The sequence below is a fragment of the Manihot esculenta genome, chromosome 13, assembly GCF_001659605.2.
Source record: "Manihot esculenta cultivar AM560-2 chromosome 13, M.esculenta_v8, whole genome shotgun sequence".
NCBI lineage: Eukaryota > Viridiplantae > Streptophyta > Magnoliopsida > Malpighiales > Euphorbiaceae > Manihot > Manihot esculenta.
The window spans coordinates 6,325,844-6,343,885 of NC_035173.2; the positions used below are offsets into that span (position 1 = coordinate 6,325,844).

Here is an 18,042-nt window from a genome sequence, read left to right on the forward strand (position 1 = left end):
TGTTTTATGCCTTGCTATGTGTTAGTTGAGGAACATTCGGGGACGAATGTTCTTAAGGGGGGGAGAATGTAATACCCGGCTAGACTCCGGTATCGAAATTCCTACCGTCCGGTGGAATCTCGGATGTCGGAAGCCTCTAGTAGGGTAGAATCATGTTTTCGTAAAATGTTTTAAGGTATTTCATGGTTTTAAGTATGGAAATTTAATGAGTTTTTGCATGAAAAGTCTTTGGAGGAAAACCCAGGTTCGGCCGCCGAAAGTCAAGTTCGGCCGCCGAACATGCATGCGTTTTGGAGGCACGTTAGGCCCCCGAAAGCATGAGTGAGGGAAGTCCAGGTTCGGCCGCCGAAAGTCAAGTTCGGCCGCCGAACATGGCATGCATGCGGAAGCACTTTCGGCCCCCGAACGTGGCCTGGCCAGCCACCTATAAAAGGGTCACTTGGCCGAAATGGGCGAGCTTTCTCCCATTTTCGGCCACAGCTAGCTTCCGACCTCCCTCTCCCCAGATCTTGTGTTCTTTCTCCAAATCTCCTCCATTTTTCTTGAGTTTTCACCTCTCATTGCAAGTTTTGAGCATTTAAGACAAGTTTTGGAGCTTTGGGAACTCAGGAGCCCATTTGCTTGGATCTCCGAGTTTAGGTCGTCTCTCTCTCTATCTTCAAGAGGTAAGAGCCGATCTTAAGCTCATTGTATGTTTTAAGTAAGATTTAAGTTGTTTTATGGGGTAGAAAGGCATGTGTAGGTTTTTAGTGAGTTATGGATGATTTTTGAGTTTATGCAAATGTGGCTTGCAAATGCTTGTGTATGTGTGTTGTAGTTGGGGTATTTGATAGTTTGAGACCCCTAGGAGCTTGTATGCATGTTTTGGTTGAGTCATATGCATGTTGGAAGAGTTAGGAGGCAAATGTGCATAAAGGAGCCAAGTTTCTGCCCTTTGGCAGAAACCAGGTTCGGCAGCCGAAGGCACTTTCGGCCGCCGAACATGGCTTGGGAGGCAGGCCTTTCGGCTGCCGAAGTTGCGCCCGAAAAGAGACTTTCGTCTCTGTCTGGGACTTTCGGCCGCCGAAGGTGCCGCCGAACATGCATGAGTTTCGCCTCTGTCTGGGAGTTTCGGCCGCCGAAGGTGCCGCCGAACCTGCCTGACTTTCGGCTCTAGAGGGACTTTCGGCCGCCGAACCTGCCGCCGAAAGTGCCCTGTCCAGCCATTTCTTGCATGTTTTTATGTAGTTGTTTTATGATGTTTTAGGGGTTTTTTGGGGAGTATATTAGAGTTGTGTTTATGCATGATTTGGTCCCTCATTGGAGTCCACCTGTGTAGGTTCGGACTCGAGGAACCGAGGACCCCAGCAGTAAGCTAGCTGCTACAGAGTTTGTCAGAGCTAGCCAGAGGTGAGTGGAATAAACCTTAAAGTTTTAAAATAAATGAAGTATGAATTTTGAGCATGATCCATGCATCATGAATGCCATGAGATATATATAGTAGGTTGTTTGCATTAGTATTCACGAATATGTTGCATTGCATTTATGATGTTGATGTGGATTGGTCATTGGATGATCCTTTAGTCCTCATATGATATGATGATGTTATGGCATGATATGGTATGGAAGTCCAGATTGTACCCATTCTACGTCCCTGGCACAGTTGGACTGTATGATATGTTATGTTAAGGGAAAGACCGGTTGTACCCATTCTACGTCCCGGCACAGTTGGACTATGTAGAGGACTATAGGTGACAATACCATCCGAGATGTGATTTGTTGTGATCTGTTGCATTTCATGAAAGCATGAGATTTTTAATTATATGATTTCACTATTCTGCTCACTGGGCTTTGTAGCTCACCCCTCTCCCCTAACCCCAGCTGTGCAGGTACAGGGTAGACCAGGAGGTTAGCCAGAGTTTTGAAGTATGTCTATGTAATAGCTAGATTGTGGACATGACAAGTGTACTATGATGTAATGTAAGAAATTACAATATGTTATGTAATGAGGTATATTGAGGTTATAGATGTGCTTGACCCTATGAGTATTGTAATCCCTTGTTGATGCATGATCTTAGATATTTGATGATACAGATGTAAGCCAACTCATCTCATGTTATAGTGCTCTTTGGGGCATTGTTGAGATCCCACAGAGGGGTCATGATTATGGTTATGTAATGTATGTTCAGGTTGAGTTGGATGTATGAAAGAAAAGTTTAAATTTTTATGCATGTTGTTGATCATGTATGGGATTATACAGGTTTCCAGGATGTATGTTTGGCTTGCTATGGGTCCCGGTGGCCTTAAGTCGACCCGGATCCTAGCGCCGGTAGCGGTCCGATTTTCGGGTCGTTACATTTGGGGACTTTTTAAGATCCTTCTGTTCATAGACATAGATGTTTTTTTAGATGTTTTTTAACTATTGTAGATGATTTTTCTAGGCATACTTGTATTTTCTTAATGAAGCATAAATCTGAAACTTTCTTTTTAATCCAATTTTTTGTCAATTTCATTGGGACACAATTTGAAACAAAACTTAAAATTCTCAAAAGTGATAATGGTCCTGAATTTGCTGACTCAATTTTTTACTTCAAAAGGTAGTATCCATCAATCTAGTTGTGTCGAAACTCCACAATAAAATTTTATAATTGAAAGAAAGCATCAACATATCTTAAATGTGGCTAGAGTTTTACTTTTTCAAGTATAATTACCAAAGATGTTTTGATCTTATGTTGTTGCACATTCTGTTTTTTTCACTAATAGATTGCCTACAACTTTGCTTGCAAATAAACCTCCTTATGAATTGCTTCAATATGGTTCTATTCTTAATTTGTCTTCTCTGAAAGTTTTTTATTTTTTGTGTTTTACTACAACTCTTACTGCAACTAGGACAAAATTTGGTTTTAGAGCAAGAAAATACATTTTTTTTTTGGATATAAGACTAGTGTTAAGGGCTTTATGTTGTTTGATTTGTCCTCTAGAGAAAATTTTTTTTCTCTAGAAATGTGGTTTTTTATGAATCTTTTTTTCCTTATGTCAAATATACTTCTGGTGCTTCCTCACAGACTGATTTGATTTTACGTCAAGATTGCACTATTCCTAATTTTGATTATTTCCCTTCCAAGTCTCCCTCTTCTTTTGAGCATGCTTTTGTTCCTCACCAACCACTTCTAGTTATTTTCAGGAAATCTACTAGAAATAAAACTGCTCCTACCTGAAGGATTATCATTGTCATTTACTTAAATCTGTTTCTACAAATCTTATCTCTAATATTTTTCATCATCTTTCTTAAGTTCTTTCCTATGATCATCTTTCCTTCTCCTATAAACATTCTGTTCTATTTGCTTCTATTAATATTGAGTTAAGAACTTATCATCAAGCAGTTCAAATGCTTGTTGGAGAGAAGCTATGCAAGCTAATCTTGCTCTTAATCAAAATAAAACTTGGATCCTCACTGATTTACTGCCAGGCAAAGAACCCATTAGTTACATATAGGTTTATAAAATCAAACTCAAAGCTGATGGAACTATTGAAAGATACAAGACTCAGTTTATAGCCAAAGGTTTACACTTTTTCTCCTGTGGCTAAAATGACTATTGTTAGACTTTAACTCGCTTTAGCTGCTATACATAATTGGTATCTTCAATAATTGGATATTAATAATACTTTCCTACATGGGGATCTTAATGAAGAAGTTTATATGATATTGCCTTCTAGTTTTCATACCACTACACTTAATAAAGTCTGTAAGCTTCTTAAGTCTTTATACAGCTTGAGACAAGCTAGTAAATAGTGGTTCTCTAAACTTTCTACTGCTTTACTTGTTTTTTATTATATTTAGAGTAAATTAGATTATTCTCTCTTTTAAACATAGTTCTTCTTCTTTTACTGCTCTATTAGTCTATGTGGATGACATTATCCTTGCAGGCAATGATATGATAGAAATACAACTTGTTAAAGATTTTCTTGACACTTCCTTCAAAACCAAAGGCTTGGAAAATCTTAAATTTTTTCTAGGATAGGAGAGTGTCAGATCTTCCAAGGGTATTGTGCTTAATAAAAAAAAATATGCTTTAGATATTCTTTCTGATGCAAGTTATCTTACCTCCAAACTTGTTCAGACTCTAATGAGCAGCATCCTTATACTTCAAAAGGATAAAACCACTCTTTTGTCTTATCCTTCTATATACAGAAGTCTTGTTGGCAGAATATTATATCTTACTACTACTAGACCTAGTCTGACTTTTGTTGTTTAACAGTTAAGTCAGTATCTATCACATCCTACTAATTTTTATTTACAAACAGCCCACAGGGTTCTACGGTATATTAAGAGCTATCTAGATTTTGGTATTTTCTTTACGGCAATATCTAATTTTCAATTAAATGACTCTGATTAGACTAGATGTGTTGACACTCGATGATCTATGACTGATTTTTGTATTTTTCTTGGATCTTCTTTGGTATCATGGAAATCTAAGAAACAACACATTGTTTCTCGTTCATCTTTTGAGACCGAGTATAAAGCTCTTGTTGCTCTCCCTTGTTAATTACAATGGTTAATTTATTTACTTTATGATTTTCAGGTTACTTATAAATTTCCTGAATTAATTTGTTGTGATAATCAAAGTGCTCTCTCTGCTAATCCTTTTTTTCATGAGTGTATAAAACATATTGAATTAAATTGTCATCTTATTCGAGGAAAAGTGGTATTCTTAAATTGTTTCCTATCTCCATAGTTGCTCAATTTATCGATATTTTCCCTAAACCATTAGTTCTTTTCATTTTTTACAATTTAAAGATCAAATTGGAAATGCTTATTATCCATTCTCCCACTTACGAGGGTATTAAGGGATTAGTTATTCAAAAAACATAATTTAATTGTTTAGGGATTAGTTATTCAAAAAAACATAATTTAATTGCTCATAGATTATTATAATTCTTTATAAATTATTCTCCAATAATACAGTTAGTTTGTTTTTTTCTATTTTTGAATTGTATATAAATGTGAAACTTCTAAGTAATATTAACAAAATGTAATATATAAAATATATAAATAAAAAATATCTTACTTTATAATTTAGAAAATTATTTAATATAATATTTATCTATAAAAATCATGGTTAAATTATTTTAATCCTCCCAATCTTAAATGTCTTTATCACACTCACATATATTTAATGAGTGAATACGTTATAAATACATATGCAGAATATTTATAATACAGCAAATATATTTTATCACAATTACTTGAACTATTTAAAAAACTATTAAATGTTTGATTTAATTAATTTCACGGTGTTCAACAAATCACAATTTTGAATAACTACTTCATTATGGCATTAGCAAGCAGCCAAGTATTTTAATCCTCCCCTTTAGGCCCGTTGTAGTTCAACTTGGGTGAGGGACCATACTTGATGTTTCATGTCATGGGGTTTTTGAATTTGATTTATAGGGAGATTGATATCCTTTATATAATCCCATGGGAATCTCCCCTTATAAACAAAAGATACAACAATGCAGATACAATGCACAGAAGAACACATGGACATGGGAAAAGAGCAGAAAACTACTTCATTATGGCATTAGCAAGCAGCCAAGTACAGATACTCCTATTTTCTGCAGCTTGTAATTTTTGTGCCTCTAATATATACAGTAGCAACTTTAAGGTGTAACTGGTGAAAAACAGCTCTTCTAACTATACAAACACCAGCCACAGCCATGGTTACTTCTACCTATTTTTTGCCACTGCTTCTATACATACTGTACATTTATCTAACCTGCTATGATAGTTCATTTTCGTTCGTACCCAGACAATTTCTGGGTACTAAATTAGCTTCATCTAGTCCTCAAACTATTCTCCAGTGCAGTGATGTTATGCTAAGCCTTGACAGTAGTACCAAAACGTGGGAAGAGGCGAGAAGGTAGGTCCCTTATCCTGGACCCATTGCCCCAGAAAGATGCAAGAGAGAGACCCATAATCGCCATGGCAACTACTGAGCATGCCGGTGGGACAGCGTGAGTGGTCCCAAGGAACTGAGATGCGAGAAGCCCTGCCATTGTGGAGCTTTGCATTCCTGTGCACAATGAAATTGTCCTGCTAACTTCTTCATCTAGCCTGTGAAAATAACCATTTTCGTTCATCACGTTTATGGGATAAAAGCTTGCTGGAATATTAATTGATAATAGAATCATGAGTCCTGTGATCATCCATTTTGAAGTTCTTCAAAACATAAGATTCTGTGGCATGGAAATAAGATTCTACAGATGCATTCACCAGAGGAACAACAATAACGCCATAAATAACTGCTAGTTAAGATTTAAGAAAGGAGAAAATATATGTATATAGGCTAATGAAAACATCAATTAGAGGAGTTGCAAGAAAAGACCCAGAATGGAAAAGAGCAAGGGCAACTGCTTTTAAATTCAGAGATAAGAATTAATAGACATTTGCGTAATGCATAAAGCAGCAACTGATAAGAATAATTCTCTGATTAACTTCTCATATATTTAATGAGAAGTGGACTCACCACTCATGGGATGGGTAATAATTGGAAGGAGTAAGATGATCAAGTGCAAAATAACAATGCAGATCACAAGCAGTAGAAATGGAAAGAAATAAGCATCAGAATAATAGCCTACCATATAAGAGAGAGAGAGAGAGCAGGTCAAGAGAATCAACAATTCCAAGTACACAATTCAGCCCTCGGAAGGATATCATGACATCAATGGGCTCCTAAGTAGATGCTGACTATTCATATCCAGCATTGTCCAGCATTACATTGAAATCAAATTACAGGACCACCAAAATTAGTTTAAATCTATCACCAGAGTTACAGGATCCATGGCCTATTAGTTAAAAAATGACTGCAAACAACTATTGCATTACGATCTAAGGAAAGACCAAAAAACATGGCAATTGCAAGGAGGCCAATTCATATATCACCAAAATTACAAGAGACATGGTAACAAAGGAAGTTTACTATTATTAGTTGAAAAATGCCAGCAAATACCTATTACATTATGATCTAAGGACCAATGTCCAAACAGGGCAATTGCAAGGAGGCTAATTATTCTACATTGCCAAAACTCTTCCTCAAAATGCATAGATATAATGGGACACGGAGTATGAAATTACCTCAAAGCTGGAATTCTGGAAACCCAATATCCAAATGTGAATGCCACTGTATGAAATGCCAAAACTGGAAGAACCAATCTAAGACCCTCTGAAGACAGAATCTGACTTCTATTTATAGCTAGAGGGCTGCCAATACAAATTGAGGTACATATTATAGCAACAAATGGCATCACAGGCTGAATAACATTTACCACTGGCTTTGCATATGTATTTAGCACGAGGCCAAGAGTGACTGGAACAAGAACAACCTAAAAATAATAATTATTAATTAATTGAGAAAAAATAGGAAATCCACTTAAGGCATGTATTACTTTGTCAAGCATCATCACTACCTGCAATATTGACTTTGACATGGCAATAGCATCAACTGGAACAACAGAACCGATGAGGAGGCCAGTTAAAAGAGGCGTGACAAGCGCTGATGCGATGGTTGTAGAGCTAGTAAGGAGAATGCTCACAGCTACATCCCCTTTGCTCAAGAAACTGGCATAGCTTGAAAGTTGCGCCCCTGCAACACAAGATGTGAGGACAAAACCTGCATAGAACATCCGAGACATCCCAAACGCCTTTGCAATTAATACCCCAAGGGCTGGTTTCAGTGCATACTGTGCAAGAAACCCAACAGATAGCGGTAAAGGTCTGCAAAGGATGGAAAATAAAGAAACTTGGGAGCATATTCGAAATGTTAGAAAATTAGCTACAACAGTCAGAAGTTAAAAGAAACTGACCAAAATGCCAAGGTAAGATATTTTACCTCTTAAATGCAAGAGCAAAATCATCAATAGAAAGTTTAATTCCAATTGACAACATGATCCCACCAAGGGCTGGGGCGTATACCTCCTTAGATACCCTTCACAGGTTTCAAAATAAAATTCCCTGTTAACCTTAGATTTAAAAAATACAAGATGCGCATATATATCCAAGTCAATTTAAAAGAATAACTCAATACTCTAAAAGAAACAAGAACGAAAAAAACTTTGCCACAAACTGTGTTTAAAAGGAAGGCAAAAGATGATCCAAGTGGACTAAACAGGCATACAACCCCTCTCTTGAGACTTAAATCAAACACATTTGAGAAGTCTTAGATAAAGAGTTGCTTACCCATTGGAACCGCATTTTAAAAGCACCCTCCTTGCGTCCTTTTCTTAAAAAGACAACAATAAAAGAGTGCTCGAAATGTTAACCAAAAAAATCAGATAGCACACAGATAAATAAATAATGTATATTATACTTTATGCAAACTCCATGACAAAACTTCATTCGTAAAGGTTGAATAATAATAATAAACAAAGTACTACATGTGAAAAAAGAAGAACATACTGAAATCAGCTATGACAGCCAAGTTCCCAAAACCATAAAGAAAAACTTAATGAAGAACAATAACCAGATCAAACCATAAGATTAAAAGAGCCACTTTAAAAGGTAAAATATATATTTATACAGATAGAGTTAAGTTCCCAAGTTTCCCATCACAATAACATTATTTAATATTGACAATAAGTTAATGGCATTAAATAAAACCATTATTTTAACTGATAAACCAATAATCAAACGCAATCAAAACCCAGAAGCAGGGAAGAAAGTGAAACCATCCCAACCCAAAATCATAAGTTAATCAAACTAATTAACCCCCAATTTAAATCAAAATCAATAACGATTGCATTCAAAAAGGACCCAAAATTAAAAAAGGAAAATTTCGTACAACCCACCAAGTGAAAGTAGATGGCTGAGCAAGAGCAGCAATAGCAGTGGCAGCAACCACAAAAGGAAGCATTGCTGAAAGGACCTGAGAAGCATCGGTCTTTGATACCTCACCATTAGGATTAATTCCAAAATACAAAAGAGAAATGTTTCCTTCTCTTCTCTGCAACCCAACTCTCCCAATAAACGGCGAAGTCGAGCACGCGAATGTAAACAATCCCCCATTGTTACAGGCCCTTGGCTTTGTGGGCTTCGAAACTGAACAATTAGTGAACGTACAAGGTAAGCAAACAAAGTTTGGTGGTTTTGCGTAGATTGAGAGTTTTGATATTGTGGTCATGGGAAGTGTGGGAGTTATAGAGGTGATTGAGGCCATTTAAGTTTCTCGAGAAAACAGAGAGATGAAATGGAATGGTGACCTTAGGTGGGTTGTGGGTTTTCTGGTGGTTAAAGAGGGGGGTATTGTAGACGCCGGAGAGTGGCGGATTCCGGCGACGTATTAAAGTAGAGAAGGAGGGAAAGAGAGGCAGTCGAGTTCCGCGAAGAGATGAGGAGATAAAATGATGCTTTATAAGAAGAGGAAGGAAGATACGAATTTTCTAGCAGTACTCCTCAATTGAGTTAGAGGAATATTCAGGTGTTTTCTTGAATGGTGAGATCAATCAATTGACGGTCAGGATCAAATCCATACTTAAAATCTGTATCCTGATCGTTCATTTTGAAAATGATAATTAGCCCTTTCTTTCTTTGGCTGACTTAATATCTGCTTATGTTAGAATTTAGACTTTTTTTTTTTGAAATGGAGACTTTAATTTTTAATATTATTTTTAGAAGAAAAAATATATAAAAAATTCTATATTAAAACATAATAGTTTAATTAATTTAATTATTAGCTCCCATTGAAACTGGTAATTAAATTAAATTAAATTGACCCATGAATTTTGTTTTGACCATATATATATATAAAATAAATTTGCCTCTTCAATTAATTAATTGATATTGTTTGTCTAGCATTTTTATTGCTTTAAAATTTTCATTTAATTAGATTTTTTTGGTAAATAAATAAGTCTTTATAATGGAAAATTAAATTTTTGAAAAAATATTTATTATTGAAAAAAATAAGAAATGTTAATTAAGAATTTAAGATTTTTATAATATATTATTTATATATTAGTAAAGGAAAAGTAATAATTATAAAAATTAAAAATAAAATGAGAGGAGAAACATAAATACAAAAGAGGCCGTTTCTCTAATTATTGCCAAAACCTACAATTTTAGTATCATCATTCACTAGTTGTCAAATTTTCATAATAGCATTTGGAATAAAGCACATAATTTAGGGGGTGAAACTATAAAAATACAAAAAGTGAGGGGGTGAAATTGCAATCATCGGAACTGTGACGTATGGTTTCTGTTTTCTCGAAATTCACACACTGGAGCTCTGCATGTCCCTGCATGTTAACCGCCTCTGCCGCGTGTTTTGTATTCTCCTACAAATGTCCAATTTTCCTTTTACCTTATTTTTTATTCGAAAAAATAATTATTTAATTTCAATCATATAATTTAGTGAGCTTCTCAGAGGAGAAGTCTATATACACAGGTGTTGGTTTTGATTATAGTTTTCTGTTTTTATTTTTTATTTGATAAAAAAATAAAAATTATTTATTTATTAGTTTTGTATTTTTATTTTTATATTACTTATTAAAAAATATTTTTTAAAAATAAAAATTATAAATATTGATTTTCTTTATTAAAGATTCTATTAAATTATTATTTTTTATAATTTTTATTAAAAATTTCAAAAATTTATTTTCATCAATCAAATTAATTTTTTAAATATATATTTATTTAATTAATTAATGAAATATATTTTTATTTTAATATTATAAAAAATTTATTATTTAATCCATATAACATAAAAATTAATTAATTGAATTTTCAACTTTCAAAAATATATTAAAATATTATTTAAATTTTTAAAAAAATAATATATTAGTTAGTTATTTTATTAATTTTAATTATTAAATATTTTATTATTTAATTTTTATATTATAAAAAAATTTATTAATTAATTTTTAAATTTATAAAAATATCAACTAATTATTTTCGCATTTCAAACTTTTCTATAAAAAAATTTATTATTTAATCCATAAAATTTATTATTTAATCCATGTAATACGAAAAATTTATTAATTAATTTATCAATTTTAAAAAATATATTAAAGTGTCGTTGAAGTACTAAAATTTATACTTATTAATTCTTTAATTAAATAATCATTAAGTATTTTATTATTAAGAAATGATGAGTTAATATGTAAAAAGAAAAAAAGTAGTTAATGATTATTTCAACACTCAAATTAGTAATTTATCAAGAAAAAAAAATAGTTAACGGTTATTCCAACGCTCAAATTAGTAATTTATTAAAAGTAAGTGTAAGTAAATAATTTGAGGTTAAGAATGAACGTATAAAAATGCATCAACTTTTTATATATTCTTTTATTTTTATGCTGTAAAAAGATAAAATTAATTGATAAATCTCTAAGAAATTCGATTAGTATCAGTTAATGAATAAAAAATAGTGTGATTATAGTTGTAATGGAAATTTGTTGGATTCTATCTTGTAATATTAATTTGAGTAATGAGAGGTTCCACCAATTCAAAAAACGAATTGGGTCTTTTACCACTTTGTATATAAATTTTTATAATTTTTTTTTTTTTAAAATAGGAGTTGGGGAGTCAAACCTTATACATTTCAAGGCTACAGATGCACTTTCCACCGGACTAAACCTTGGAGTGCTCAATTTTTATGATTCTCATATCTTCTTTCTTTAATGTAAGACTTTCATAATTGAGTATCATAATTTATGAGAATATTGTCATATAATTCAATTAAATGATTCATGATATATTTTTAGTGAGTATTATGTTATATCAATTACAATATGTTTTAATTACTATAATTTTTTAAAATTTTAAGAATATTTTATGTATTGTTTTAAAATTAATTGATTACCGACTTTCTATAGGACATGAGCTAAATAATAATTTTTTATTTTTATAATATTTAATAATTAAAATTACTAGTAAAATTTTAAAATTTAAAAAAATAATTTATTATTATTTTATAGCCACAGTTTATAAAATTATTTATATTCTTATTTTATCTTAAATATCATATTTTAAAAAATATATATTTTATTATTTAATTTTATATAAAAATTTATAAACCTATTTTTATAAAAAAAAACAGTTTTAAAAAATAAATAACAAAAATCAAAAAATTATTTTTAATTGGTTGAAAATAAAAAATAATAATTATTCAGTTTAATTTTTTTACGTTAATTTAATTTATAATAAAAAGAGTCACGTGATTTCTATATAATTCGGTTAAACAATACTAACGTAGTACTTAAAAATTAATTAAAAATAATATTTAATTAAGATAAATTATATTTTAATTTTTTAAATTTTATAAAATATATAATTTAATTCAGATATTTATAAATTTAATTATAAAATTTTATTTTATAATAAAACAGTTCCTTTAATTTAATTTATTTTTAAATTTTTATAAATTGGTTCTTAAATATTATAATTATTTTTAAATAACTACTTATATATTTTTTCCAAATAAATCTCATATATTTATTAAATTTAATATCTTAAAATAAATTAATGAAATAAAAATTAAATAAAAAATCTCAGCACAATATCATGTAAATTAAAGTCCAAAGAGTTCATTTAAGTTCAAAGCGTTTTTTTAAATATAACTTTTCCACTCTCAATAATTTTTTTATATTAACTAGGACAAAAAGAAAATATTAAATTTTTTAATATTATTTTTATTTTATTATTTTTTACATGTAAAATATTAAAATTTAATAAATAAAGAGAATAATTTATAAATTTAAGAACTTATTAATACAATATTTAGGTATCAATAGATAAAAATATAGAGATTAATTTCAATTAAAAACATAAAATTTAAATTAAAAAATTATTTTATTAATCAAATAAAATTTAATGAATTAAATTTAAAAATACAGAAACTAAAAAATAATTTTCATTAAATAATAAAGAGTTGTAATTACCTATAATAAAGAGTTGTAATTACCTATAATATTTTCATTAAATAATTTTCATTAAATAATAAGGATACCTTCTAAAATTACTAATTTAAAATTAATTAAATTTATAAATTTATTTGAAAAGAAATTTCAGTTTTTAAATTAAAAATTAAAATAATAAAAGTTAAGTGTGTTTAGGATATATAGTTAATTAAAATTAAAAGATAATTTATGTAGACTTAAATAATATTTAAAATTAATAAATAAATAATATATGATATATACACTAAATTAAAATTAATTAAATTATTTTAAAAGTCGAAAAAACATTATAAAAGTTTAGATACCAAATTGAAAATTTTGACATTTTAAACTTACAAATTATTTTAAAAATTGATTATAATGTCAATAAATTTAAAAATTAAGAATTTATCATTCAAAAGTGAAACTGTAATCGTGATTTGACGTAGAGCTTTAATTTTTTACATTTAATAAGCATAAAAGTAATTAAGTTAATTTTTATATTTTTAAAAACATATTAAATAATTTTAAAAATTTTAAAAATTCAACTAAAAAGTTATTTCTGTTAAATTTTAGCTTATCTCATTTTTTTAACAGCATAATAGTACAACTAATAATATATTTATTTTTACGAGTATATTATACTAAAATATACAATAAATATATATAGTATTTTTCTCAAATATTTATTAAATAATTTAGAATATCATTGTAAGAAATAAATATTAGATAAATTGTTAAATATATCAACTAACTTTATTTACAATAGAAAGAATGCAAAGTACAAATAATTAAGTATTAATTAATATAAAAGAATTATAATGGAAATTTAAATAAATTTATTTTATCAATATTTTTAATACATATGAATTGATACGTTTTTTTTTTTAATTAAGCACTAGGCTTTTATAATTTAAAACTAAAACTTAGAAAATGACTTATAAAATTAAGTCATATGATTTAATAATATTATTTTTAAAATTATCATATAGCATATATTTTTTTAAAAAGAATAAAACTAACTTATTAATCAAATTATTTTAAAATTAAAATTAAAATTAAAATTATACATCTTTATATTTTTTAAAAATAAATATCTAATAATCAAGTTTGAAAATCTCCTAACATAATTTGTTATAAATCAATAAAACTGAAAATGATTTAAATGATTTACACTAATTATAATTTTCAATCTTATTAATAAAAAATTTTATTAGAAAATATAACTTAATTTAAAAATATTAAAATATATTATTAAAATAAAATAATAAATAATTTTTACATTTCAAAGTCTTATTTAATTCAAATTTATTATTTTTTTAAAAAGTCGAAATAATTTAATTAAATTGAGATAAATAAATAAATTTTTTAATTTTTAAAAATTAAATAAAAATAATTTTCATATTTTTTAAAAATTTTAAATTTCCTACTTTTAATTATCCTAATCAAATAACACCTTAGCCGTGATTTGAAGCAGATATGAAATGCATCCATAAATATCAAAGGCTCCTATCGTGGGCCCCATTTTTTTTTCTCTTGGACGTCATTTTCCCTCATGTGATTGGCCAATTTTTTATCCTATAATGTCTGGATTGTTCTACTTCTAATTAATGCTTTTGGTTTTCATATTGACGAGTCCCAAACTGCAAATCAGTCAACAAAATCTCTTTTTCATAATCTATTACCTTTTTACATGATCATAAATAAATGTATTTATTTATTCATTTTAAATTATTAAATATTTTTTAAAAACTAATTTATTAATTAATATACATTAAAAAATAAAACCTATTTATTCTGCTAGTAATTTAATAAAATTAATTATTTAAGTTTAATAGAGCAATAATAATAATAATAAATTAAAAAATTAAAATAAAATTTTTTAAAAAATTACTATTTAATTTTTATAATATAAAAAATTACCGTTATTAGTGTTTATAGTAATATTTAGATATATAAATTAATTTATATATTTAATTAATAAAAATTTAAAATTATATAATTTTAAATTATATATTATTATTATTATATTAACTAAGTGTATATATTTAGATACGTGATAGAATTTACTGATTCCAGTAGAATCAAGTTTTCGTGAATTTTGTTGGAATCTTCGATTCTAAGAATTCAGCATTGGAATATAAATCTAACGTACTCTTCATTCATAATTAAAAATAAATAAATCACTTGAGTTATAATAAATATTTTTTAAAAATTAAGGAAAATTTGTTTTTAATAAATTATTCATTTTTTAATTATTCATCACAAAAAAAATTATAAAATAAAACTTATAAAAATAATTATTATATTTACACGCATAAATTTAGTCTGATTCTGAGTAAATGTAAATCTGAGAGGTTTTATTTCTACTCTTTCAATCTCTAATTTTATTTAAAAAATAATTATTATTATATTTAAATTAAAAAATTTATTAACACTCCTTAATTTTTTTAAAAAATAAATAATTTTAAATGAAATAATTTTAAAAATAAAAAATAAAAATAAGTAGAAAATATAATAATTAAATTAAGAGTGAATGAAAAAAATCAATAATTTTGGTTTTATTGTAATTATATATATATTTTATAATTAAATTTTAACCTTTATTAATGAAATTATCATTTTATTTTAAAATTAATTATAAAAACAAAATTTATATTTTATTTTTATTACAATTTCAGTTTATATTATTTATCAATTAAATTTTATTTTTTTAATATCTGATCAAATGCGCTCCGCTCTTATCTGTATAGTTGAAAGCTAATAAAAATATTAAAGTGCTCTTTTTTATTATTAAATGTATTTAAAAATTATTATTATTTATTTTTTACTTTTATCAATAATCTCATAATAATAATTTATTTTAATTTTATTTTGATTAAATTTTTATCGATTAATTGTTTTATTTTTATCAATAATTTCATAATAATAATTTATTTTAATTTTATTTTAACTAAAATTTTTATCGATTGATTTTCTTGAATGTGTTCAGTAAATATATTATTTATAATCACTTTTAAAACTATTGTTAAGAAAATAATTTTATTAAATATATAAGAAAATAATTTTATTAAATATATTAATTATAAAATATTAAAAAATAATTTAAAATAATATTTAATATGATTTAATTTTAAAATATTAAAAATAATAAAAAAATTTAATATAATTTTTTAAATTATTCTTTTATCTAAGCAATAATGTTAATCAACCATTTTTTCTAAATTATACTAATATTTAAAATAAATTTAAAAAATTAATAATATATAAATTAAATTAGAATTTAATTGCCTATTCTACTTAGTTAAACGAAATTCATCTAAAATAATAAATTATACTCTTCATTTCTCTGTCTCCTAAAAAAACAGTTATTAATAAAATAGATAATTATAAAAAAAATTAAAATTATAATTTTAATTATAATTTTAGCTTAAAATTTTAAATTTTTATAAATTTTTTTTACGTGTCAGTAACATGAGAAGTGACAAGAAAATTTTATTAATTTTTAACTGCATAAATAATGGTAAAAAACAATTGAAATAATTTTAAAAAGTTAAAATTTAATTGAAAAAAAATAGTGTAATTATAATAAAATATAAAATATAGATTTTTTGTGATTAAATGTTTATATATATATAGATTCATTATACCTTTAAATTATTTAGACATGAATTTAAAAATTTCTGAATAAAATATAAAAAAATAATTAAATATCATTAAAAGAACATCCATGTTATAAGTATTTATATGAAAAAAAAAAATCCCATGTGTTATCATAAAAATGCGGTGGTCATAGGCCATATAAATTTGATAAAAAGAAAAAAAAGAAAAAAATTCATTTTTTCATGCACACTTGTATAATTCACAAAATCAGATAACAGGTTGATACAATTGCAGAATATCAAAGAGTTCAATGTATTATTAGTGTTTATAAATCGATTTCAAATGATTTATAAGTTAAAACAGAAGCCTCTTCAAAAAGAGAAATCTTCAAAATCTAATATATCCCATGTTTTTTTCACAAAATTTTATTAAAATAATAAAAAGAAAATAAAATAAGACCATATTGTTTGCAATTTTTTTTTTTGAAAAAAAAAAAGAAAGAAAAAAAGCTGCTATAAGATTTTAGAAAAATGTTCAAATCAATCGTTCAACTTTTGATCAAAGTCTCAATAAATTCAAGTCAATTTAAAAGGGTTTAAATAACTATACTTTTAAAAAAAAAAAAAATTTTTCAAAGGCAATAGATGGGAGTAGGATTTTTATTTTTATTTTTCAAATATCTATTTTTAATTACCAATTAAATTACAAAACTCAATATAAAAAGCATCAAAAACACATAATAATTAATTTACCCTTAATTTTATGTGTACAAGGTGCAATCAAGTCTATGTTTTTTCTTAATAAATGAATATTTTATTTTATTTTTAAATGCATAATAATGCAATGAAAGAGAAGGATTTTAACCAATGGGCTTTTGAGTATGATTTTTATTTATTTTAATATTTAAAATAATTATCAATAAATTAAAATATCAAAAAGGTCATAAATTCACTAATTGATTCTTTGATTTTAAAAAATATATTAAAATATTTTTAACGTTTTAATTAATACTAAATAGAGAATAAGTAATAATTCTTTCTATAAATAATTAGTACTAAACACTATTTCCAAATATGCACACTGTTAATTGAGGGAAAAACCATTTCTAAATGGATCTTCTGGCTAAAAAGAGAGTTGAAAACTGAAAAAAAAAAAAAAAAATGAGATGGCTAGCCAAAATTAGAAAGGGGTCAAACCACTGAGGAGAATGCCTACAAAGAGAAGTCAGCAGAAAAACACATATCAACCCCAAACGATGAGAAATGGAGGAGGAGAGCTCTTGTGCTAACTCACTCGTGCCTCCAATCGGTCCTTGTCCTATGAGTTTCCTCCACTAATCGTTGTTGCCTTCACTTTTGATCAACACAAAAAGAAAAAGATAACTCTATATCTGAGCTTTTGTGCTAACATAGCTTCAAAGGATAAGAATAAAAGAAAATGAGAGATTTAGAAGCGAGAAGAGCAAAAGACAAAACCGTTAAGGAGAACCTCAGTTGACTTTTATGAAAACCCATAAAGATGAAGAACCAGATCCTT

General features: G+C 27.3%; 1 protein-coding gene across 4 annotated transcripts; it reads right to left on the reverse strand.

The window, feature by feature from the left end:
- Positions 1-5,527: 5,527 nt before the first annotated feature.
- LOC110630225 (probable sodium/metabolite cotransporter BASS3, chloroplastic) lies at positions 5,528-9,387 on the reverse strand. 4 transcript variants are annotated; one of them, XM_021777603.2, is made up of 6 exons: positions 8,824-9,384; positions 8,216-8,258; positions 7,869-7,964; positions 7,447-7,753; positions 7,115-7,362; positions 5,528-6,094 (listed from the first exon to the last, which is right to left on the reverse strand). In XM_021777603.2, the coding sequence occupies exons 1-6, from the start codon at positions 9,038-9,040 to the stop codon at positions 5,857-5,859; spliced, it is 1,149 nt and encodes a 382-aa protein (XP_021633295.1). In that variant the 5' UTR covers positions 9,041-9,384; the 3' UTR covers positions 5,528-5,856. The 4 variants fall into 4 exon arrangements, with proteins under 4 accessions (XP_021633295.1, XP_043805852.1, XP_021633294.1 ...); XM_043949917.1 differs by lacking the exon at positions 8,216-8,258 and having other exon boundaries at positions 7,447-7,778; positions 8,824-9,383; XM_021777602.2 differs by lacking the exon at positions 8,216-8,258 and having other exon boundaries at positions 8,824-9,381.
- Between the last annotated feature and the right edge of the window lie 8,655 nt (positions 9,388-18,042).

Excerpts from the sequence above, each read along its gene's own strand:
- LOC110630225 (XM_021777602.2), bottom strand. The coding sequence starts at position 9,191 with ATGGCCTCAATCACCTCTATAACTCCCACACTTCCCATGACCACAATA. Across the intron at positions 7,965-8,823 it reads CAGCCATCTACTTTCACTTG|GGTATCTAAGGAGGTATACG; the intron begins GTGGGTTGTACG and ends AAACCTGTGAAG. Across the intron at positions 7,363-7,446 it reads TGTCAAAGTCAATATTGCAG|GTTGTTCTTGTTCCAGTCAC; the intron begins GTAGTGATGATG and ends TATTATTTTTAG.